The sequence below is a fragment of the Carettochelys insculpta genome, chromosome 1 (assembly GCF_033958435.1).
Source record: "Carettochelys insculpta isolate YL-2023 chromosome 1, ASM3395843v1, whole genome shotgun sequence".
NCBI classification, from domain to species: Eukaryota; Metazoa; Chordata; order Testudines; family Carettochelyidae; genus Carettochelys; species Carettochelys insculpta.
Window position 1 is genome coordinate 90,340,058 of NC_134137.1, and position 26,203 is coordinate 90,366,260.

At 46.7% G+C, this 26,203-nt stretch overlaps 1 protein-coding gene across 5 annotated transcripts in view; it reads right to left on the reverse strand.

The window, feature by feature from the left end:
- The window catches only part of RBM26 (RNA binding motif protein 26), a 115,635-nt gene that overhangs the window by 40,844 nt on the left and 48,588 nt on the right, over nt 1–26,203 (reverse strand). For all 5 annotated transcript variants that reach the window (XR_012644866.1, XR_012644867.1, XR_012644868.1 and 2 more), the window contains exons 13-15: nt 11,953–12,084; nt 6,422–6,493; nt 4,031–4,159 (exon numbers count right to left, since the gene is read on the reverse strand). Coding sequence is in view for 2 of the 5 variants with exons in the window: in XM_074989110.1 (XP_074845211.1) it covers nt 4,031–4,159; nt 6,422–6,493; nt 11,953–12,084 (333 nt within the window). In the remaining 3 variants the exon portion in view is untranslated. The remainder of the gene's footprint in view (nt 1–4,030; nt 4,160–6,421; nt 6,494–11,952; nt 12,085–26,203) is intronic.

Consider the following 26,203-nt stretch of genomic DNA (forward strand, 5'->3'; position numbering starts at 1 on the left):
TTGACAAGAGCTAAGGAATTTTATACAAATATACTTCTTTAGGGTGAAGGAGGAACATAAAAATCTACCTGCACTTTTGAATCATAATTTCCAAATCAGAGAACAGCTGGACTCAGGGTGCAAGGTCAACTACCTTATACAGAATGCAAATATGTCATCAGCAACAAAATACTAATATGAATTATTGTGCCTCTCTCCTCTCAAACATCCACTTGCCTTTTGACTGTTCAGACTATCAGTGTGTAACCATGTTCCCCAGCAGCTGCAGTCCATAGAGGATTGTAAACACAAGGGAATTAGGAGAGTGGAAGAGAAGACAGATAAAGGAAAGGTAGCTAAGGAAGGCTAGAGTCCTCACTGTAGCTGCATCTTGAAATAACATGTGCAAACTGCATTAGTTATTCCCAAGTAACTTATTTTAAACTCGGTGCCGTCCAAAAGACACCAAAGTTCAAAATAAGTGCCTGTTTCAAACTTCCTGATACCCCTCTCACGACAAGGGGTAGTGGGAACAAAATACCATGTTTGAAACAGCCCTGTTAATTTGAGCACGGTGCTTAGCTAACGGGTTTCTACAGTGCAACCACAGCCAAAGAGAAGAGTGGAGCTATATTTGACATTAGTCCCAATGAGCCAGGAATTTCTCACAGATAACGTATTATAATAAATATACAAAAGAACAGGAGAAAAAGTGAACCAGCAAAAGGTAAACCTTGCTGTTTCTTTTTATCATTAAGACTTGCTAACTAAGTTTAAAGTCACAGGCAGTTACAAGTGCTCGGGCCTTCTGAAAAGTCAGATTATGCCTGTATGGTGCTGGAGTTCCAATATCAGAGGCAACTTGCAAATATGACTCAATTTTATAGGTGACATGCAGTTAAAAAGGTATAGGTAAAGTTAAAGTTGAAGATCTCCTCAGCTAGGTATGTTAACTTAAACTCCCTTTAAAGAAGTTATGTCATCTCAAACCTCTTTCATGAACCTAAACAGGAGAGATTCAACTCATTTGTTATTATCGTTAGAAACATTTAATTCTACATTAAGTTGACATTAGCATGCTTTTTTGCTTTATCTTCCAGGACATCAAAATGGAAGTATGAAGATTCAAAATTCAGTCTGAAGTCAAAACAAAAAAAAGCTGTCTGGATTACGTGCAGTTAAGAAGCTGTAGGATGAACAGTAGGATAGCTTTCTTCAGAGTTGAATATACTTGGTTGCTAAGGATCCAGAAGGTAACAAAAATGCAGGTCACCTTCCGAAAGGTTTGGAAGTTAAAGCAAGGGTTGTTGTGAATTCATTCTCACAGTTATCCAAGACAATTTGCATCTCAAACTAGAGATGCTATTTTCATGAAAGATGTTTCAGATTTTGAGTTCCTATAAGGCTGGGCGAGCAATAATTTTTGATGAGGTGGGCCACAAAGAATTTGCTAAGTGGTCAAGGGCCACTTTTCCCATTATATTAATGGCGGGGGTCTTGGACAGAGGCTGGGTGCAGAAGGGAGCTTGGGATGAATGAGGGGATGTGGGGTCCAGGATGGGAGTTTGAGTGAAGGAAGGGTGTGACATTATTCGATTTTAAAATGAACAGGAGAACCATTACTGTAAGCACTGTCTGATGTTTTCACCAAATCTTGTGCCAAGTGAGGTGTCTAATGAAAGCTGGTGATTCACTGAATCTGTTTATGCTTGCGTATATGTCTGGATTATTTTTGTATGTGAAGTTATAAGCACTGGCTCTGTACTTGCAGCTGAAGTTAGTTCTGGGAACAGAATGGATTCTAATCCACATCTCCGGAATTTGGCTCAGATGTCTTATCTGGCATGATCCCAATGGCAGAATGCTCAAAAAAGGACAAGGGCCGGTGACAATGCTAGTGACTCTTCTTTGAGAACATGCTCTTAAGACAGTGCAGAACAATGGATTTCCCTCCATGTGGGCAAGGTACAAAGAGGACCCTGAGATTGCCAACACAGTAGGTATTGCAGGTAAAATGGAGCAATCGCCATCTTGTCTGCAATCTCCAGTCTAGAGTTTGCAGTAACATTTCTACTGTGAAATGAAACAATGAACTGCTGACCCATCCTAACAAAGGATGTATTCCAGAGACTACTAAGATAGCAGTCTCTTCCATCTGCTGAAGCCTGCATCAAAAAAATTATGATAGATGTATGTAATCTGACCACTTTACCAATCTCTACTCTCACCCTATTCTGTCTTTTTATTAATAAACCTTTAGATTTTAGAACCTAAAGGACTTGCACAGAATGCTGTTTGGGTAAGAGCTAAGTATATATCGACCTGGCAATGTGGCTCGTTCTTTTGGGGACTGGAAAGACCTATGTGGACTGGGAAAGACTGATTTTCATAACGTTTCATCTGTGTAAGAAGTGATACTGGTTTTAGCACAAGGGCAGCTGGACTGCCTGAGGAATTTGTGTAACTTCTAACTGGCCAGGAAGGCAGTAGAGGTGCTCTTTGTGACTGATTTGTTTTGCCTTACAGCGGAGTAACCCCAGTCTGGGACCATAAGACTATGTCTAAAGGGCACCTGAAACTCAAAATAAGATACACAATTTGTGCTACACAACTTGCTTATCTTATTTCAAGTTTATTTTGAAATAGACTATTTCGGCTTTTGAAATAATGCCTTATTTCAAAGCACCCCTTACTCCTCCTGCAACAAGGAGTACAGGGATGCCCAAATAGCACACCTGTTATTTTGAAAAATATTTAGAAATAACAGGAACATTTGTAAGACTTGGAGGGGCTATTTCAGGAAACACAGGTATCCTGAAATAGCTCAGCCACACAGACATAGCCTAAGTGGCCTTGTTTCTAGCAATTTGCCCTGGTTTGGCTGTCTCAGCATTGCCCCAGAAACCTGCATATATTACAAGGGGGCTGTGACCTGGGGCAAGGGATAGGAGTGCATAGTCAGGGAGTGGGTATCGGTGCAGGACTAGGGGTGCAGAGGTTTTGGATTACATGGGGTAGGGATGCGGGGGGGTGAGAAACAGAGGCTTGGAGGAGGGAGGTGGTAGGCTGTCAGAGGCAGGCTCTGGCTGGGAGGGGATTGTGTAGGCAGCTCCTGGCCAGCAGCCCCCTCAAGCAGGCTCTCTATCTTCCCTGCTCGTGTACCACTCAAAGCAGTGGGTGGCAGGGATCATGTACATCTCTGAGCACAAGGAGCAAGTCCAAGAGGTAATGGGAAGAGGTTTTGAGCACTGTCCCTGCCCCCAGCACAATCTCACAGCTCACACTGTCCACCTGCTGGCCAATGGGAGCTGCAACATTGTGTCGAGGCAGAGGTACCATACAAAGACTCTCCCCACATCCCATGCTTGTGGTAGCACTCAGAGGAGCACACTGCTCCCTCAGTCAGCAGCTCTGATTGGCATGAGAGGGCAGGGCAGGCAGGGAACCTCTCCGAAGATCTGTCTAGGCTGTGGGCTGGATAAGGTGGCTTGGCAAGCCAGATCCAGCCCACCAGCCATATTTTGCCTGCCCCCTGACAGGATCTTCAGTGTACCATATACTTTTATTTCTAGAAAATATACTGAAGAAAGTAAACAGTGAGAACAAATGCTGAAAGCATTTTCTTTTTCAATACACTGTTATCAGTGAAGGTAATTGATTAACTTCTTCCATCCATGTTGTTCTGAGGAATTATGTAAATACTGTCTCTACTAAACGGAGAACTCCTAAATGTACTCTACTACATTTTATCAGAGTCACTAACAACCATGGGCTCAGCACCCATTGGCTTTCAATGCCTTCCTCACTATTTCTTTCCACAGAGTGGAAGAGGCTCAGTTTCTGTAGACTAGCTCCACACCAATCTACTACATCACCTCCCATTCCCCGTAGGGTCTGCCTCTCCTATTCGAACCGTCCAGTATGCTGAATACCAGAATCTTGACTTTTCACTTGTTGTTCATTCTGCAGATATGCCTCAATAGTCGTAGCTTCCGTTGCAAAACCTTCTGCATTAGGTTCTCCATTTTATGAAGAAGTGTATTTACTTTACCTGTTTTTTCTTCTGTGCTTCATTAGAATCTAACACTGAAGTGGAAACAACAGACAAAGATTTCTGGGCTGCCTTCAGAGCAGCAGGATTGTATACAGTTTTTGTCAAGCCAGTAGAAGTAGACAGTACCTATAGGAGGAAATCATTTTATTATGTCTAGTTTTAGATATTTTTAAGCAAAGAGTTCGTACACACTTATAGTTTTTTCAACAACTTTTGCCTCCTTTGGTTATAACTGATTATCATATTTAAATTTAAAGTAAAAAATGTGTTTGGAATTACTTGGAGTTAAATGATTAACAAAAATGCAGCATTATATCCAATATCTATTCCCAGTTTGGAACTGTCATGTTAAATTTAAATAAAATACCACAGAAATGCAGGTATGCCCTTACTTGTCTCATTCGCAGGCCACTGCATTGAAATAATGGGTATTTGTATAACTTCAGTGGAACTTGGAAAAGAAGGTTAAAAAATGCATGTCAGTTTTTGGTGAGTCCACTGGTCAACCAGGTACTACACTCCATTATTGCAATACCAAGAATAAAAACATCAGAAAGAAAGGAATGAGAAGATTAGCTATAACTAAAATTGAAATATATCCCAAAAAGGTCTGACAATTTGATTCTCTATTACCTCTAATTCTTCCACTACAAGAATATTTTCTAGACAGGATATGTTGAGAACAGAAAAAAGAAACAGCTTTATTACCAGTGCCAATTGTAAAAGCCCATAACAGGTGTCTTGCTGGGTGTGGTGTGGGCAGTCTCATTCCTGGGCCCCAGGCCCTCTGTTTGTCCACTGGCCCCACCGTATGCACCACGTTACCCTTATTGGGGCAGGGGGCAGTCTAGGGGGGAATCCAGTCCCCACTCACTTGCTCCAGGTTCTGGCCCAGGGACCCTGGACAGCCGCTATCTGAGTGAGCTGACTTACTTCACCCTGGCCCTTGCAGCTTCTTTCCCTGGGCGACTTCCCCCAGATGCTTCTCCCTGGTATCCCCTTCCTCAAGTGGTAGTCGTGGCAGCTGGTCTCCTCCTTAGTTTGGCTCCTTCAGCTGACCAGTTCCTCCAAGTCTCTGGTGAGGCTCCAGGCCCTCCCTGGGTTGGGGCAGCAAAGCCCCCCTGGGTTGCTGAGGCTCCTCTCCTTTTTTGTGGCCCCAGCTGTTTCTCTCAGTCTCCTTCCTCCTCCTCACTAGTCTCCCAAACTCTCCTTCACCCTCTTGCCCTTGCCCTGTGTGGAGAAGAGCTTATAAAGGTACCCCTGAGTAGGATCTGTTGGCCCTGATTGATTTAGGGCAGCCTACTCACCAGCTGTTCCTACTTCGGTTGCCAGCTCTGTCTCAACTCTATTTTTACTCCTGCCTCCCCTCTCCTGCCCCACCCTGCCACAGTGGGCCATTTCAGATGAACTGAATTGCTGTTTTAAGTAGTTACAAAATTCCACATACCTCTGAACTATTCCTCTAAACATAATTTAAGGGCAAACAGACAAGGAACCAATTAAATTATGGTATGTGCCTTAAATCCTGTTTTAATCTCTTGAACTTTCTTACTACTATTGATATGATACAGAGAAACAATCCTTAATCAGCAGGCATTTAACAGTAAAGGAGAGATCAGGCCCATTACTTAAATATTATTTAAAAATATATTTGTGGTTAAGTTCAACCAAGTAATATGCCAACAATTTAGGTTCTAGACTTGATATTCTAAAATTATTTCAGTTCACAAATTTGGTGGTAAAGAGCATACACCCACAAAATCTCAAATTCAAAATGTACTTCTCAAATCCAGCGCTCTCTCGTCCAACAACAGATGTCATCCAGAATGACCACAGATGTTGCCAGATGAGAGAGCAGCTGGCAGGTGCAAAGGCCCAGCGCTGCTGGGAGCCAGAGCCCCTGCCTGCCTCATGGCTGTGCTGTGGAAGGCTGCCACAGGTCTGGAACACAACGTCCAGGAGATGGAGTCCCCTCCTTGTCCGCAGCAGCACAGAGCCAGGACCCTGAGCCCCCACATGACACATAGCAATGTAGGAGCTGGGAGGCTGCCACTGGTAGGAGTTGAAGCCTCCACCTTCGCTGTGGTGAGGAGCGGTGCATGTGGGCGGGCGGCGACCTGTGGCAACCATGGGACTCTGGGCTGAGGCCCGAGCCCCATGGGAGTGCAGTCCCTGAGTACAGCCCTGAACATTCCCTGGTCTGGAAAATTAGTTTGTTCAGGACCTGCAATTTCACCATTCATTTAGCAAAATATCATCTCTATATACTTCCACAGACCACTTTTGGCAGTTAATTGCATTTCATTTAAATTTAGTGATGTTGTATCAAGGATACAACTGATACACAACCCAATGTAAGCAGAAGGAATAATCAGACAAATTTCTTACCTTCTCTGTTGTTGGAGTAGGCGGCTTTGACACAAAACCCAGTCTATCCTTCACAGATAATTTAGTCACAGTCTAACAAAAAGAAAAACAAATAGTTCTCCACTAAACTTGTGTAATAAAATAAGATAATTAAGTAGTCAACTTTTAACTGTACAAGGCCAAATGCAAAACCACAACAGAGGCTCAGCCAAGATTTTTTGAGATTTAAAAATTATAACATTTTAAGTGGAACAACGAAGGTTAAATGGTATTAGATGTCTGAATACAATAGCCACCTGGTAAGACATCTTAGGGCCAGGCGCTTATTCCAATATTGGTTTCAGAAGAACCTTGTATCATGTCAATAGTATGCAACTGCAACATCATATTCGGAAAAAATATTTTTCACACCAAGCCCTGGTCTACCCTCGAGTAGTTATTTAGAAGTAAATGGGAGTTGTTGACTAACGTAATGTAGTTTGGAAAGGAGTAAGTGCCTCTTTGGAAATACCTAGTGTGCACTGGCAGGAACTGTTATTAGCCCTCCCCGCCACCCTCCAGCCTCCTCCTGCATTCCAGGTTCCTGTCCCTTTCCCTCCTTTGTTTTATGTCCCCCAGTAAACACATTGTTTTGTTCCAGAAAGTGTTCTTTATTGTTTGTTCTGCAGGGAGGGGATGGGGTGGAAACAAGACCGTAGGAAGGGAAGGCAGGGGGATGAAAGGCACACAGGAAAAAGCAAGGGGCCCTTGTGGAGAAGCATGGAGGAGAGTCTCAGAAATGGCCCTGTAAACACTATTCTTCAAGGCCTCCCTGATGAGCACAGACCCTTGATGTATTCCGCATATAGCACCAGTGTTCAGCTGCTGATAGACCCTGACCAGATGCTCTGCCTCAGCCCTGCACGCTCTCAGAAAAGTCCCCCCTTGCTCTCACACAAGTTGTGGAACGCACAACAAGCTGCCACCACAAAGGGGATGTTGTGCTTGCTGAAATCCAGGAGGGTCAGGAGACACTGGAACCTCCCCTTGAGATGACCTGTGGTACATTCCATCACCATGTGGCACCTGCTCAGGCTGGCATTGAAGTCCTCCTTGCTAGGGTTCAAGCTGCTTGTGTAGAGCTTCATGAGCCAGGGGAGCAAGGAGTAGGCTGTGTCACCCAAAAGGACAATGGGCACATCCACCTCCCTGACTCTGATGGTGCCGTGAGGAAAGAAGGTGCCTGTGTGCATTTTCTGGAAGGAGTTGTTCCTGAAGATGCATGCATAGCGAACCTTTCCCAGCCATCCTATGCTCATGTCCATGAAGCGGCCCTTGTGGTCCACAAGGGCCTGCAACACCACAGAGAAGTTAGCCTTGCAGTTGACATATCCGTGGCCAATTGGGCAGGACCAGGATGCCATTTAGGGTCCCCTCCCCCATAGCTGGGGAAGCCCAGGGCAGCAAAACCATCCACAACAGTGTCCACAGATACCAGAGCGCCGACCATGTGCAGCAGCATCTGGCTGATGGCACGGATGACCTGCAGGAGCACAACCCTTGATATGCTCTGTATATGGTACCAGTGCCCAGCTGCTGATAGACCCTGACCAGACACATTATACTAGAATAACCTCTTTTGGAAAAAACAACTTCAAAATAAGCTTTTCTGGAACAACTCTGTATTGCACATGCCCTAACAGACCCAGGAGTGTCTCTGTAGGCACTCACAAATAAACCACAATTTAAAAGGAAACTCTACTCAAGTTGGAACATTATAAGCTGCAGTTTCCAAACATCAGTTGCAAACAGGCACTTTAAGGGCTTGTTCATTCTGTGAATTCTAAACAAAGGAGGAAGAAAATCTTCATGTGTGATACTTCAAATGTCTACGTATAGACATGGATCCAGTACTTGAAAATATTTAAAGGCAGTAATTCACCTTGAAATCCGCTGGTGAGCTGGCAGAGATAATGGTAGTCCATCGATCCGGTGATGACAAATCTGTGCAGATCATCTGTTATGGGTCTCATGGTGTGCCCTCTGGTGACTATATAAGCCAATTCTAGAGGTGCACATTTTGCCGCAGATGGCGCATGGGAAGTTGGCAATCTGTGGGTTGTGCATTGCTGATGCTCTGTGACGTTGTTCGTGTGCCTCTTGAAGCCGCCAGCAGCGGTCTTCCTCAAAAGCAATGCAGGTATTTCTGACTGTTGCACACCACTGTGTTCTGTCACTGGCGGTGTCCTCAAGGTCCCTAGGTTTGATACTGCTGTACTGCACATTGGCTTTGATGGTATCCTTGTAGCGTTTCCGTGGACGACCTGTACGCCGGATGCCCTGGGAGAGTTCACCATACAAAAGCTGGCGAGGGATTCTGTTGGCATCCATGCAGCTGACGTGACCGGTCCAACGTAGTTGTGACTTCATAATCATCATTTCCATGCTTGTCATCTGGGCTCTCTCAAGGACCTCAAGATTGGGCACTTTGTCTTGCCAGCGGATCTTCATGATGTTACGGAGGCAGCGAGTGTGGAATGCTTCGAGCTGCTTGATGTGACGCCTATATAGTGTCCAAGTTTCGCACCCATACAAAAGAGATGAGAGAACAACAGCTCTGTACACAAGCAGTTTTGTTGACATCCGGATGTTGTGGTGGTTTAGAACTTTGACACGCAGATAGCCAAGTGCCTGGCTCGCTTTGGATATTCACACATTGATCTCATTATCCAGTGATGGATCACTGGATATGACACTACCCAGTTATTTAAAGTTCTCCAGTACTTTAATCTGAGTGCCGTCAATGGAGATACTAGGGATAGGAGCATTTGATCCAGGTGTTGGTTGATGGAGAACTTCTGTCTTTCTGAGGCTGACAGTCTGAAAAGTTGTGAGGCCTCAGCAAACTTGTTGACAATGTGCTGAAGACTGTTTTCAGCGTGAGCCATAAGGGCACAGTCGTCGGCAAAGAGTGCCTCAGAAAGGAGTTTCTGCAGTGTCTTAGTCTTTGCGTTCAGGCGATGGAGGTCAAAAAGTGAACCATCATGCTGGTATTTGAAGTATATACCTTGGTCCAGATCTTTCATTCCATGGTTAAGGATGTATGAAAAGAACAGGTTAAATAAGACAGGAGCGAGAATACATCCTTGTTTCACGCCGTTGGTGATGTTGAAGGGGGCTGATGTGGCTCCATCAGACAGTACTTCGCCTGTCATGTTGTCATGGAAAAGGCGTATAATCTGGACAAATTTTCTTGGGCAGCCAACTCGTATTAGAATGGTCCAAAGGGCTTCCCTGTTGACGGTATCAAACGCCTTTGTCAGATCTATGAAGACAGCATACAGGTGCAAGGCAGAGATACTGACTGCCAAAAGCCTGAAGGTTCTGTTAGATCTGTTGATTTTTTAGCAGGTGAAGATTTCAACTGTTCCTGCAGAGAAGGTAAGCACTGTATGAACTAGAATCTGACTTGCCACTGGCACCTGTTAATAACAGGTCCCCCAAAACTGTTCTCCAAACAGTCTAACTGCACAAGGATGAGTTTTCCACGTATGTGATACAAAATGAGAATATATGCCATAGACTGGGGTCAGCATGCTTTCCAAGGTGGAATGCTGAAATTTGACCTTTTGAGCTCTATGTATGGGCCAAGTGCTGGTGACACTTTTTAAAGTCACTAATAGTCCTACTAACACTAGCATCACTGACAAATAAAGATACAGAGCTTTACTGTTTAGGTGGCGGTTGGTAGCATCAGTTGGTCTTTCATTAATCCACAGGTGGCGTGGCTTTGAGCAAGCTCCCAGCTGCATGGGAGAGGAGGGTGAGGTTGAGCTCCTGCCTCACATGCCAATGAAAATTGGCTCATATGCCACTCCTCACATGCATCCCAGGGGTTGCTGACCCCTGCCACAGATTGTGTTGTTTTATTTAATGCAAAAGTAGCTGTTCTAGACCTGTACTACCCTTGAAAAATTAAATCAAGTTAACTATGTTGCTGAGGACTGTGAAACTTTTCACATCCTGTGCAACAGTCAGATCAACGTAACCCACACTGTAGCTGCAGCTAAGTTACCCCAAGAATTCCTTCATCAACTTTGTTACCCCATCTCAAAGAGGTGGATGGATAATACCCCTTCCATCAGTGAGTCAAGTGTCCGCTCCAGAGATCTCAAATTCATGGCCCAGGGACCATAAGTGGCCTGAAGAGTTCCACATTCTGCTCTCACGTGAGTCCCTGCTGCCCTTGGGAATATCCATATCCTTCCCCCAAGTCCAGGCCCTGCTCTACACTCTACTGCCTTTTTCCGCCCCAATCCACCCTTCCCCACCATTGCACCCTCCCCAAAGGCAGCTTCAGCCTAGGGTGGCCATGCCAAACCATCCTATGGGCAGGATGGCTCTGCATATACCTTCCCCGTGCCACAGGGAGGTGCTGGCAGTGGTGTAGAAGTAATCCTGCTGTGCTGCCAGCGGTGGTGGAAGGAGCCTCAGGGAGCGGGGGAACTGAATCCCTTGAGGGCAGCACGCGGGGCCAGGGGATGCACAGGCTGGCAAGCAGGACCAGGAGACATTGAGGGAAAATGCATGGCAACACGTCTGCCCAACCCCCAAAGTGTCCTGCCAGAGTGGGGTGCTCACTGTCCCACTAGAAGGATTTGAGGACTGGCACTGGCCCTAAGGTGAACTGAGTTTGGGACACCTGAAGTTAACTGAGAGGGACTAGTGAAGTAAATTTGTTTCCTACTTATCTTCATTTCTAACATACATTTTGCCACCTAAAATAAATGAGTCATAGTTCAGCATCTAGTCTCAGATGGTAGCCATGTTAGTTTGTAACTTCACAAAAAAACCACCCACACCCACAAGCAGTCTTGTAGCAATTATCTTATGCATCACAAGGACGATTTCCCCACCTTTGATATTCACAGCAACAGCAGCAATCCCACTTAATTTACTGTTTCCAGAGGTCCTTTTAATGATAGATGACTTCCCCCAGCCTTTTTCCCTTTTTTTTCCCCTCCTTCTCCTTCCTGCTCCCCTCACTACATATTTACCATCGTTGCTCATTTCTGCTCCAGAATCTGATTAAGTGGGTCTTAACTACAAAACCTCATTATCTAATAAATAAGGCAGTTCAGCATCTAAATATTTGCCTTCAAAGTGAGTTCAGGGGTACCTCCACACCAATCACTATACTGCAACTCAATTTGGTGATGCAAGAGGTTTTTTTAATTAACAAAAACTTATTCCAAAATGCTTATAAATCTGTAGTTTCTTCATTCATGATTTGACCACAATGTTTGAGTTTTTTTTTAAAATTCCATTGAAAAATGAGAAAATATTCCTCTGCAGTGTTGCAAATAACCCAACAAGCCAAGTATCATTAGATTTAGAAAGACTCTCCACAAGTTACTTGTACAAATTTTACACACACACACACAAAATTTTATGTTGTCCTCTACTACTACAATGACATTTACCTATGTCCATATATTTTTGAAATATATATCATGAGGAAAGATATTTTTATTTAACTAGCACAAACATTTCTCTAGGCAACCTATACATACCTGAGCAACTTCTGTACTGGCACTCTGAGCCTCTGATGTTTCAATATTACTTGCAGGTACAGGGCCTAATCGCTCTTTAACTGACTGCTTCACTACTGGTAAACTGGGCTGTTGAACTAAAGGCTGTATTACCTTAAAAAGAAAAAAAACAATCTTAAACTGAAGTCCATTAACATTTAAGATTAACAACAGGGGCTTCTGCCAATGTAGACCAATAAAGATACAATACAGCTGTTAATGTTGCCTTTTTCATATATAGTACTGCATTTGTACCATTATAAATTTTCACCCCAGCTACCAAAAGGACCACTTTCAGTCACTACATAGTATTTAAGTAATTGGACTTATCAGTGGAATTTTTGTGCAAAAATACATATTTTCACATATAGAGGACCAAACCTTTACTTAAATGGACACACATATACCTCACAGGGTATGTCTACATCAAGCTGGTGCTTGACATTGCCATGATCAATCTACCAGCCATCAATTTATTGTATCTAATGTAGACATGATAAATTGATCTCTGAGCTTGCTCACATCAATGCTGGTACTCCACCAAAATGAGAAAAGTAGATAGTTTTGGTGGCAGACCAAACCCGCTGGCCATACTGCATGCAAGATGCAGTGGTAAGTACATCAACTTCAGCTACATAAATAGTACAGCTGAAGTAGACTGATGGCACCCCATAGCATAGATCAGTCCATAGACACTAATGCACAGAAGGAACTATTTTGATGATCATGGGCCACAAGAAATCATCATTTCTCTCCCATTACAGACTGATAGCTTCTGGATGAGTTACTGAAGACCTTAAATCATGGTTTAAAGACCTCAAGCTAAAAAAAAAAATTACCATTATTCTAGTTTAACTAGAAAGTGACCTGTGTCACATGCTTGAAAGGAAAGCTGAAAATCCCCAGAGCCTCTGCCAATCTGACCCGGAAATAAATTGTTTCCAAACCACAAATAAGGGAATCAGATCCTAATCACGTGGGCAAGATCCACCAGAAACACACATGAAAGAGCGTTTACTGTAGCAACACAGAGTCCTCCCCTCTGCCTCATTCTCTGCTGTTTGGGATATTTGCTTCTAGCAGTCAGTAGGATGGGGTGTGTCCTTTAAGAAGTTCCTGTTCACTTTTTTCAAACTGTTCTCCAGACAATCTGCTGATTTTATTAAGCAAGATTATTGTCATTTTAATGTGCATTCTTGGAATAATGCATGCACTTTTATTATACATTTAAGAATAATTTATTTCAATGCATCTCAGATTTATGCTGCAGAATGATGTCTCTATCCACTGCCTGAAGTGCAGAGTCCTGTCCATTCTGCTGGTTTTAGTTCTGTTAACAGCCGCATTTCTATCTAACACTAAACACTTTGCATAGAATTTTCTTAACTGTGATCTATTAAAATTAGCAAGTGACAATGAAAAGAATATTAAGAGCCATACTTCCTGTGCCTCTAATTAATTTAGGATTATCCTCTTCTACTTCAACTATTTACTAAAAGATAGAAAACACACCTGCAAGTATATATCACTGTAGTTTTGATAATGATCTTGGTATTTATACACCAACTTTCATCCTCCAGCTATTTAGATTACAGGAGGACAAAAGGAGGGGAGAAAAATCTGCCACTGGAAGAACAAGTCTAACAGAACGCTGTTGAACTAGGCTGCAGCACAAAAAACTGATTTTATGATGATGACATGTTTTACTTTGACAAGTACTATCTCTGCTTGGGTTGAAAAAATTGTATATTACATATCTATATCATGCTCATAGCCATTGGATGAAAGTTATTTAGCAGACCTCAAAAAGACCATTTTTATCATTAGTAGGCTTTCTCTGTGGACACAGGAGGTTGAGTGGAACATAAGCTATTGCTTGGACAATTTATAACACAACAGGTCACTGAAAAATAAACCACTTATATAGAAAAAATTATGGACCATACTCAGTTGTGGATAAATTTACTGCAGAATCTGAAGACATCAGAATCCAGGGTGAACAAAAATCGGCTTGAAAAATAAAAGAAATTGGATTTTTTAATTTAAATCAATTTTGTAAAATAATCAGTAAAATACTACACTTCTCATTTAAAAATAACAGTTACAGTTAAATAACATAACAATCTTGCTACACCTTCACTTATTGTCTCATAAAAATGTATTAATGGCTCTAGTCTGTCCAGCCTAAATACCAGATCTTGTTTCTTGAAAGTTCTGGGCTTTAATTTCTCTTTCTCAGCAGACAAAAAAAATAACATGTACAACAAAAGACACAAGCTAGATAGGACTGTTTTGGTTCTTTGCTTATGTGTGCTGGACCTAAAACAATGTTGTAAAGACAGGGGCCTGGTCTACACTAGAGGATAAAATCAAATTTAAAGGTCTTAGGTCGATGTTATAAAGCATCAGGCTTCACCACAGCGTTCAACAGGTCAATTTTAATGGGCTCTTAAGACTGATTTTTGTGCACCTGATTTCACCAGGAATAATGCCAAAATCAATTTTTCAATGTCAACTTATGCAAGTGCAGACAGCAGCATTATTAAAATCAATTTATTAGCCACCAAAAGTATTCCACAGTGCCCCCAACGTGTCCTTTCTGGTCATCATTTCACTTCTACTGCTCTCCAGGTGAGCAAGGAGTAAGTGAGAGGAAGCAGGGGTCAGAAGTCTGGTAATGTTGAATTCATTTCCTTTCCTCTCTGGCCAATATGTTGAGCAGACATCAAGAGATTGGAGGCGGTTTCATAAAGGGCAAGCAAACAATATGGGGGGGAAAGAGTGTTTGCAAATTAATGGCAGGAGATTCAGGTCCCCGCATGCTCATTCATAAACTTGGTTTTCACGGCATCCTTGATTTTCACTGCATCTTTCTGTGCTCTCTTGATTGCCCTTGTGTCCACTTGCTGATAATTACTGGCCAGGAGATCTGCCTCTGCCCCTCACACCGGCATGAAATTCTCTCCCTTCGCCTCAGAAGTGTTACGAATAATACTGCAGGCCCCAATGAGAAGCATAATGCTTTCTTCACCAAGATCTAAGTGGGTCAGAAGGTACCTGAATCTAGCTTTTAAATGGCCAAAAGCACATTCTACCACTAATCTGCATGTGCCTAGCCTGTAGTTGAAGAGCTCCTTATTGGGATTCAGGGTGCCTGTGTATGTCTTCATGAGCAAGGGGTAAGCAGGTTTACCAAGATCACTATGGGCATTTCCACATCCCCACTGTTGATTTTCTGGTCTGGGAAGAAAGTACCACTCTGGAACCTTATAAACAGACTAGAATTCCTAAACATATGCACATCATGCGCCCTTCCCGACCACCACAAGTTGGTATCAGTGAAACAACCCTTGTGGTCCACCAAAGTCTGCAACATAATAGAGAAGTACCTCTTGTGGTTAATGTACTCCAAGGCCTGGTGGCCTGGGACCAGCCTGGGGATGTGTGTTCCATCTATGGCATCACCACAGTTAGGGAACCCATGGCAACAAAACCTTCTACTATGTCCTGCACATTACCCAGAGTCACTGTCTTCCGCAGGAGAAGATTAGCAATCATCTTGGTACCTGGATGACGACAGCCCCTACTGTAGATTTGCCCAATCCATATTGATTTCCCACTGCTGTCTGGCATTGCAAACTTCCACAGAACAAACGCTACATGCTTTTGAGCTGTCAAACAGGTCTCATTCTGATACTGCAGTGCTTCAGGGCAGGAAACGCCAATTCACCATGTTACATGAAAGTGGCCTTACACATGCGGAAGTTTTGCTGCCAGGGTTGATAATCGCATGCCTGCAAAACAATGCAGTCCCTCCAGTTTGAGCTGGTTTTGTGGGTCCAGAATAAGTTACTCACTTTTGTGCAGTAAAAATGGTTCTCCGAGATTTGTCCCTGCAGGTGCTCCACATAGGTGTCAACACATCCCTGCGCTGCAGATCAGAAAGCTTTACAGAGCAGTGCCCACTTCCCCTCCCATGCACACGCAGGAGCCAGCCTGTGATATCACTGTGCTAAGGAGAGAGCACGTGGCACAGCCCTCTTCTGTTCCTTTTCTACCTGAAGTTCTTAGAGTATCCAAGTAGAGTGAAGAAAGGGAGGGTTGTGGAGCACCCGCAGGGATACACTTTGGAGAACCATCATTACTGCACGAAAGTGAGTAACAACTTCTTCTCCTTTGAGTGTTCCCTGCAGGTGCTCCACGTCGGTGACTCCACAGCAGTACCCCTATGCTGGAGATGGATACTGGAGTTTTTAAGTGGAATGATGTAAAACCTCATCTGCCAGGGGAGTAGTAGGTATTGACCCTTTGTGAGTGCATATGATGTGCGGACCACGTGGCCGCTCTACAGATGTCTACCAGAGAGACATTGCGAAGGAATGCAGTTGTTGCGGCCACTGCTTGTGTCAAGTGGGCTCTAATGGTCTGTGGTGGCTGCTTGCCTCTAAGTTGGTATGCGGTGCAAATGGAATCTGCAATCAACTTGGACAGGCGTTGTACTGAAACAGCTATTCCCACATGGGGCTCTGCATGCTACAAAAAGTTTGCCTGACTTCCTATTTGAGGTGGCTCTATCGAAGTAGAAAGCGAGAGCCCATCTACGACTGACCGTGTGCAATGCAGCCTCCTTATAAGAGGAGTGAGGCTTACGAAAGTAAGCAGGTGTAGCCAGACAAAGTCTCCCCCTTACAAGCCAGCTTGCTCGCTGCCCCCCCCGGCCCCACTGAGGAGCACACAGGGCACGGAAATGGCTGCTGACAGCACAGTCTTTGATGCCCTCATTGAGGCCCAGATGTGCTAGCTCATCGTGACCCTGAGAAGCAGAAAGTACAGATAGAAGGCTAACAGGCCAAACTGTCAACATGAGGGGGAGGGGGACCCTCAAGAAATCACCCCAGCTAGCATTGATCGATATGATGCACACACACAACCATCCCAGAAGGGGAAGTGCCCCGCCCACACAAAAAGAATGTCCTGTACTCCTAAATTGCTTATCTCCTGTCTTACAAGTGCAAATTAAGTAAGAAATGCCCTTGTAACAAACTGGCGTCACAAAGACAGACCAGTATGATCTGGCACCTCAGATAAGAAAGAGAATACGTAACCCAGAGGGGTATAAAAGACAGGTCCAGCAGAACTCTAACTTTGAGTGCATTCCACCAACTACCTGCTGGTCGGGTCAGGTGATTGCCTCCCGAGGTCCACAACTGGGGACGCCCAACCTCGTATTCGTCTTTCCGCGGAATTGAGTGACCAATCCGGCTTGGCTACGCTGGAATCGAGAGACGCAGAGAGGGTAAGATACACCCATGCTAGGTCTCCGACTTTTTTGTGCACAGCTAAAGAACTAGAGCTCTGTATCTAGATGTCATTGTGTCAAGATATCATTGTGTTAGATGGTAACAGATATCTTTGTATTGGATTGTAACGTAACTTGTTAAGACCTGTACTTTGCTAGCATATAAGAAGTAAAAACAATAACCTTTGTAACCGCACGCTTATAACTGTAGCTTAATAAACTTGTAACTAGTTAAGCTCTGAGCCTGACCCGGTTATCCTTTTGTCACTGCAACACAGCTGGCACAACAAAAAGAAATTTAACCGTTTGGTTACTACAGCCTGGCCGTGGGTGAGAGTGCTAGGAGCTGCCTGCTCTAACAGTAAAAAACTGCGTTGCTTAGGACCCAGGGGAGTACCTCACCGCACATTACCTGGCCACCGGCTAACAGCAGGTAAGTATATAGGTTCATTCACATGAAACTTAGTTATGACCTTAGGGAAAAAATTACATATGACCTTGTTGGTCAATCGACAGCGAGTGCACATAAGAAAGCCAGGGTTTCTGGTGCTACCCATCTGGTGCTACCCATACTACAGTTGCTCCATCTGCCCTGATTTTGCTGACCACCCTGGCAATGAGTGGAATTGGGGGAAAGGTGTAAAGAAGGGGAGCTGACCAGCAAAATGCCAATACATCCCCCTGTGATCTCCTGTCTATTCCTGCCCTGGAACAAATGCTGTGGCACATGCAACTATGGAGAGCAGCAAAGAGGTCTATTGTTGATGAGCTCTATTTGTGGAATATGGAGGGCAGTATGTTGGTATCAATTTCCCATTCACGTTGGTCTGAGAAATACCTGCTCAGCCTGTCTGCCCTGGTATTCTGTACTCCAGGTACATACGCTGCTATCAAGGTTATCCATTTCTTATTCACCAATTCCATGCCTGAGTGCCTTGGCATATAGTGTGTGAGACTGGGCACCCGCCTGCTGGTTGATATAAAACATAGTGGGTGTGTTGTCCATGAGGACACGAACACTTTTGTCCCGTATCAATGGGAGAAAATGCGTGCAGGCTCTTCGAACAGCCCCAACCTCCAGGATGTTGATATGACAAAGTCCCTTATGGTGAACCCATGAGCTCTCTTAATTGCCCTTGTGTACAGTTACTGACACTGATGATGCGTCACAGTGCCCCTCCACGCAAAAAAAAAAAAAAAACGAGAGAAGCACCTGTAGTTATAGTTACAGCGGGCTCTGGGAAATGGAAAGGTATGCCCACTAGGTGGTTTGTTAAAGATGTCCACCAGTCCAGTGACTGTAGCACTAGTGGAGGAAAAGTAAGGGTTTTCAACAGTCTGTGGTGGGTTGGTATGTAGTTGCAGACAACCCAAAGTTGAAGGCAGGGCATATGTAGCCTTGCAAATCGGACTATGAATGTCGTGACAGCCATGTGCCCCAACAACTGGAGGCAAGTTCAAGCTGGAGTAAAAGAGGACTGTTTGACTATATGGACAAGCTTGCAGATTGCCCGGAACCTGTGAGCAAGTAAGATGGCTCTGGCTCAAACCAAATCCAGGAGAGCTCCTATGAAAGAGAAGTTACTCACCGTAGTAATGATGGCTCTTCGAGATGTGTCCCCGTGGGTGCTCCACGATAGGTGTTGGGCTCGCCCCGGCGCCGCAGATCGGATCTTTCCAGCAGTTTCTGCTGGACTGCGCATGCGCCGGCGCGCGCCACTCCCTTGCGCGCTGCCGGCCACGTGCGCGATCCGGTCCCCGCCAGGTCCTTGACCAACTGCCTCGGATGCTCCTGAAAAACACTAAACAGAGATCCAAAGTGGGGAGGATGGGCAGGTGGTGGAGCACCCACAGGGACACATCTCGAAGAACCATCGTTACTACGGTGAGTAACTTCTCTTTCTTCCTCGAGTGTCCCCGTGGGTGCTCCACGATAGGTGACTACCCAGCAGTAACCCAAGAAAGGAGATGGGTAATTGGGTTATGTGCAGCTTGCCCCCGAAAGGACCGCTGTCGAGAGACGGGTATCCTCCTGCAATACCAGGTGTAGGGCATAATGCTTGGCGAAGGTGTCATAGGATGACCATGTCGCCGCTCTGCAGATGTCTTTTAGCGCAATGCCCTTGAAAAAGGCTGTTGATGCTGCCACTGCCCTGGTGGAGTGAGCCCTAGGCGGGGGCCAGTAAAAGAGTCTTTCTAAGTTCGTAGCACATTTTTATGCAGGATACGATGTGCTTCGAGATGCTCTGAGAAGAGAGACCTTCTCCTTTTGATCTGGGAACGAGAGAGACTAGGAGTCTATCCGTTTTTCAGAAGGACTTAGTCCTGTCTATATAAAAAGCCAGCGCCCTCCTCACGTCCAGGAGGTGTAGGCGCGCCTCTTTGTTGGAGTTATGAGGCTTCGGATAAAACGAGGGTAAGACTATAGGTTCGTTAATATGAAACTCTGAAGAAACTTTCGGAACAAAGGCTGGATGCAGCTGTAAGATTACCGCCTCCTTCGAAAATACTGTGCAGGGTGCCGTTGCCATAACTGCCGCGAGCTCACTCACCCTGCGAGCTGACATGATTGCAAGAAGGAAGGTCGTCTTTATCGTACGGAGACAGAGGAAAACTGTGGCTAAGGGTTCAAACGGTGGTCCCGTTAGCGTGTTAAGCACCAGGTCCAAGCTCCACGAAGGTGGAAGAGGTTTCCGAGGGGGGTACAGGTTTACCAGCCCCTTCAGGAACCTGGTAACCATGGGATGGGCGAACACCGTGGGCCCTTCCTCTTCATGTCAGAAAGCCGATATAGCGACAAGGTGGACCTTCAACGAGGATAGGGAGAGTCCGCCTCTCTTGGGGTCCAGTAAGTATTCTAATATTACTGGTACAGGCACAGCAAGAGGAGCTAATTACTTGGTAGAACACCATGCAGTGAATCGAGTCCATTTCTGCTTGTAGGTCTTCCTGGTGGAAGTCCTTCTGCTACTTTCTAGGACTTGTTGCTCTCCCTCCATACATGTGCTCTCTAGGGAGCTGAGCCATGGATTAACCATGCTTGCAGTCGCAGGCCTTGGGGGTGTGGGTGCACTATAGACCCCTGGGCTTGCATGAGCAGGTCCGGCGCCACTGGAAGGGGCATCGGTGGGCGGTCCGACATGCGCAGGAGTAAGGGGAACCATTGCTGTCGATCCCAAGTTGGGACTACTAGGATCATGCAGGCTCGCTCTCTCCTGGCTTTCTGCAAGACTTTGTGGATGAGCACTGTGGGAGGAAATGCGTAGAGCAGGGGGCCCTTCCACGAGATCACGAATGCGTCCCCCAGGGACCCCCATCCCAGTCCTGCCCTGGAGCAGTATTGTGGGCACTTCTTGTTGTTATGAGCGGCAAACAGGTCTATCTGGGGAAACCCCCATGCATGAAAAATTGGTCGTAGCAGATCGGAACGGATCTGCCACTTGTGTGTGAGTGCGAAGTGCCTGCTCAACTGGTCTGCCTGCACGTTGTGAGCGCCTGGTAAATACGAGGCTTTCAAAGTTACATTGTTGGCGATGCACCAGTTCCACAGGCGGACTGCTTCCGCACATAAGGCACGGAACCAAGCTCCTCCTTGTCGATTTATATAAAACATGGTGGAGGTATTGTCTGTATTGATCCCGACTACTTTGCCTTGTATATGGTCTCGAAAGTGTTTGCAGGCGTTGAACACTGCTCTGAGCTCCGTATATTTATGTGCAGCGACTGTTCCGTAGGGGACCACAGTCCCTGCGTCACCTTTTCGCCCATGTGTGCTCCCCACCCTATGTGGGAGGCGTCGGTGGTGAGAAAGATAGATATTTGTGGTTGATGAAAGGGTACCCCTGTTAGCATGTTCTTGGGGTTCACCCACCATTGCAGGGATCTGCGCACCTCTGTCGTGGGCGACACCACCCTGAGGACGGTGTGTGCTGCCAGTTTGTAGACGCTCACCAGCCAGTGCTGCATGCTGCGCATATGCAATCTGGCGTTCTGGACTACGAACGTTGCTGCTGCCATATGGCCTAGCAGCTGTAAGCACGTTAGAACTGGCACCGTGGGGCTGAAGGTGATGACTTGTACGAGGGAACCAATGGCGCGAAAGCGGGCATCTGGTAGACAAACCCTTGCTGTGATAGAGTTCATAGGGGCACACATAAACTCCATGTCCTGGGTGGGGTCAATCTTTGACTTTGCCAGGTTGATGGACCAGGCCCAGCAAAGAGAACGTGCCTGCTGTAACGCGTATCATGCGTAGTACCTCTTCCTTCAAGGCCCCTTTCAGTAGGCAGTCGTCCAGATATGGGAATATAAACACCCCCTGTCTGTGCAGGTAGGCTGACACCACTGCCAGGGTCTTGGTAAATACTCTGGGGGCCGAGGAGAGGCCGAACAGCAGAACCTTGTATTGGAAATGTTCTTTGCCGACCATAAACCGGAGAAAACGTCTGTGAGCCGGGTGGATTGTAATATGGAAATACGCGTCTTGTAAGTCGAGGGCTGCGAACCAATCTCCATCGTCCAGTGCCGTAAGTATAGAGGCGACTGTGATCATCCAAAAGCATTGTTTGCGCAAGTACCGATTGAGCCCTCGAAGATCTAGGATGGGCCTCCAGTCTCCTGTTTTTTTCTCTGTAAGGAAGTATCTTGAATAGAACCCTTTCCCTTGGAGTTGCTCCGGCACTCTTTCCACTGCCCCTATAAGCATAAGATGGCCCACCTCCTGCTTGAGTCTCTCTTCGTGGGAGGCGTCCTTTAGACGGGGCCTGGGTGGAGGTCGTGGCGGTGGGAGCGACTGGAAGGGGATCGCGTAACCCGTGGCTATGATCTCCAGTACCCATTTGTCTGTGGTGATCTTTTGCCACTGGGCGTAGAATGGTCGGAGGCGATGATGGAACATTAGCTTTGGATGACATTGCGCGATGGTAGTGATAGTGCAGCCCTCGATCTGTCTGTCAAACTTGTTGCCTTTGGCCCTGCCCCGAGGAGGCACGGCTCTGTTGGGAACGTCACCTGGGAGTTCTGTACTGTTGGTGCTGTTGATGCCGCCCTTGCTCGTAGCCCCTTTGGTAGTGAGCACGCTGGGGTTGATACGGTTATCATCTTTGCTGAGGGTAATACTTTTTCTTCCTGTATGGAGGGGTATAAATCCCCAAAGTTCTGAGAGTAGCCCTTGAGTCCTTACTGGAATGAAGGACCGAATCAGTTGATTCAGCAAACAACTTCTGTGTGTCAAAGGGGAGATCAACGATCTTCGCCTGCAGATCCCTCAGGATACCCGATGTCTGAAGCCAGGATTCCCTGTGCATGACCACTGCCGTAGCTGTTGAGCATGCCGCCGTATCTGCTACGTCCAGGGCGATCTGAACTCCTGTCCTCGAGGCTGCGTAGCCTTCCCGCACGATGGCCTTCAGCACCGGCTTCTTATCCTCTGGAAGCGAGTCCATGAGGGAAGTCAGCCTGGAATAATTGTCAAAGTTATGGTTCGCTAGGTGTGCTGCATAATTTGCCATTCTCAACAGTAGTGTAGAGGAGGAGTAGACCTTTCTGCCAAATAACTCTAGCTTCTTGGCATCTTTGTCCATTCCCCCTGTCTTGTACTGAGAAGTTTTCGACCTCTGTTGAGACGATTCCACCACCAGAGAATTTGGTTGTGGGTGACTGAACAGGAACTCCATGCCCTTCGCCGGGACGAAGTATTTCTTATCCGCTCTCTTGTTCGTAGGCGGAGCGGACGCAGGGGTCTGCCATATCGTGGTAGCGGACTCCATAATTGCTTCATCGAGCGGAATAGCTATTTTGGAAGAGGCCGGAGGTCTCAGGTTTTTGAGGAGCTTATGGTGCTTCTCCTGCACCTCTGCTGTTTGGATGCCTTGCATAAAGGCCACCCTTTTAAACAGCTCTTGGAACTGTTTGAGATCATCTGGGGGGTGGACGTCCCCTGGGGCCGTAGCCTCGTCGGGGGAGGATAGAGAGGAACCACTCGGGTAAGCCTCTCTGGATCCCTCTGGGTCCTGTTGACGGTGATACATCTTCTCGCTGGAGGCTTGCGAGGGGAAATCTCGGGGTTCCAGAATCAACTCCCCCTGAGATATTTGCGTTTCCATCCCCGTCCATGATTGCCCTCGGGGATAGTGAACCGTCTGAGGGGACCTGTCCCTGGGGGTATGCCTATGGTGTCTATGCCCCACATGATAGGGGTGACTATGGCAACACGGGCACAGTTCCTGGGATGGAGACCTGGACCACTCTCGAGGCGCATACCGCCGGTGTCTGGGGGAGCGAGATCGTCTGGGTGATTGAGACAATGGTGAGACTGATTTGTGATAGTACTCCAGGGGGTCAAATCCCAGAAAAGGTGAGGGTGGCCCGAGCCATGGTGACGCTGGCTGGAGGAACGGGGAGGGAGGCTCAGGGTAGACTGGGGGAGACCCCTGCCTCCTTGTTGGAGTTCGCAGCATAAGGGGAGGGCTTAGAGAGAGCAGCCCTGCAGCCCTGTCTGGAGAAGGGCTGCAGTGCCGGGTTTTCTCTGCTGCCTTTCCCCTCCCCTGTGGGGCTGACTCCACCCCTTTCCGCGCCGGGGATCTCGGCCCCGCTGTCGGCGTCGTGCTCGGCACGCTTTGCTGCGGTACCGCACGGGTGGTCTCCCCTGGCGCCTACAGGCCGCGTGCCTGCGAGCTCTGCACCGTCGGCGCCCCGGGGGTCTGTGCCACTAGCTGCGGTGCTGCCGGTTCCGGCGCTTGCCTGGCCGCCACTCTGCCCGTGGTGCGGGCCGGCTGTTTGATTATCGGAGGCTCAGCCTCTGCCACATGCGCTTCCGTGCTGCCGCCGCTCATCTGTGATTGCGGCTGGGGGCTACGTGCTGCATCCGTCCCGCTCGCTGTGGCTGCCGGCAGGGATCGGGTTGGCAAGAGCTTCCTCCGTTTTTGCATTGATGGGGTGAGGGAAACTGCCTTCCTTTTATGGGCCCCTGCGGGTCCCTCTTGTTGGGGCCGCTCCGGCACGTCTGGCTGGAGGGCCTTGTCAAAGAGCAGCATTTTTAGCCGCATTTCTCTGTCCTTCCTTGCTCTAGCCGTGAGCTTTGCGCAGAAGGAGCATTTTTGGGTGACGTGAGATTCCCCCAGGCACCTAATACACTGACTGTGCCCATCGGAGGCCGGCATAGCTTCACGGCATGACTCACACTTCTTGAATCCTGAAGAGGACATTGCGGTGAGTCTTTGAGTTGTTAATAGGGTACTCAGCACCTTCTCTGTGCTTGTTCCCCTCTCAGACCCAGCCTGCCACGGCAGGAGGCCTAATAGCCTTCCGTCCCCGGGCCTCCGCTGCTCCTCTTGTTACTCAGGCTTTTATATACTTGTTTGGTTTTTTTTTGCAATAAGAAAAATAACAAGCTAACTTAAAGACTGAAAGACTGAAAAGAAACTCTAAAAACACTTAAAACATTAAATACGCTGACTCTGGCCGCAGTCCGAGCGGATTCCATCTGCAGCCGATGGAGGTTAAGAAGAAACTGGCGGGGACCGGATCGCGCATGTGGCCGGGAGCGCACAAGGGAGTGGCGCGCGCCGGCGCACGCACGGTTCGGCAGAAACTGCTGGAAAGATCCGATCTGCGGCGCTGGGGCGAGCCCGACACCTGTCGTGGAGCACCCACGGGGACACTTCAGGAAGAACTCTAGGTTCTGTGTTGCTCTTAAAGTGGACTTTTTAATAGGAGGCCAAGCTGGGAAAAACATTCCTTGGTTGTATTTATCATAAGGGTAGTTTGGTGGCAAGTAGAACCCTTGATCAGACAGTCACCTTATAAGGAAAAATACTATAATTCTGCCTTTTGAGGTATGCTGTGACCCCAACAAGTGTTTTAGAGAAAACTTACAGGGCCATAGAAAGTCTGAAAGGGAGGACTTTGTATTGAAAGTGGTCCTGGCCCACCGTAAAACAGAGGAACCTCCTGTGGGACAGGTAAATGGTCACATGAAAATAAGCATCCTGGAGGTCGAGAGTTGAGACCCATTCCCCTCGTCTAGTGCTGGAATGATAGTCTGTAAGATGATTGTCTTTAACTTTGTATTGAGAATGCATCTGTTCAGTTCCCTGAGGTCTAAGATAGGGCTCCATCCCTCCGATTTCTTGCCTGTCAGGGAATAGTTGGAATAAAAATCCTTGTCCCTGTGTTTGTCAGAAACGGTTATATGGCACCTAATGCAAAAAGTTTCTGTACTTCTGTCCATAGAAGGGGCTCATGAGATGGGTCCCTTAAGAGGGAAAAGGTAGGGGAACGGGGCAGGGGGCAGAGGCGTTCATTAAAGGAATTTTGTAGCCTCTGCTGATATCTAAGACCAATTTGTCTAATGTAACCTGGGTCCACTGATGGTAAATGGGCCTCAGGCAATGGCGGAAAGTGGGCCCTGAGTGTACTAGATTTAAAGGGTGGTTGCTCAGACCCTGAACCAAGCCACCAAATTTGATGCTTTTGGGAGGTAGGATGGGCTGTACATGACTGGCCCTGATGTGTCCTCTTCCTGTTTGATCTATTTTTAGGCTTATCACGTATTGCCTATGCTGCTGTCTGTAATAAGAGTAGTTCCACTCCTTAGCCCTACGAAAGGGTGTGCAGTTGTGCCTCTTGCTCGGAGGGGAGTACATTCCCAGCGCACACACAATGTTGCTCTGGAGTCTTTCATAAAATCCAACATCTCATTAGGTGAGCTGGAGAACAGCTGCTTTCTGTCAAAGGGGACATCTTCCACCTTTGACTAGATTTCATGTGGAATACCTGAAGACAAGAGCCATGCAACCCTGTGCATAACTATCGCAGTGGCGGTGGTCCTCGCAGCTGCATCAGCCACATCCATTGCTGCCTGAAGGGCAGTTTAGCAACTGAGAAGCACTCGTTGATTATAGACTGCAAAATAGAGCATTTAGCATCTGGCAA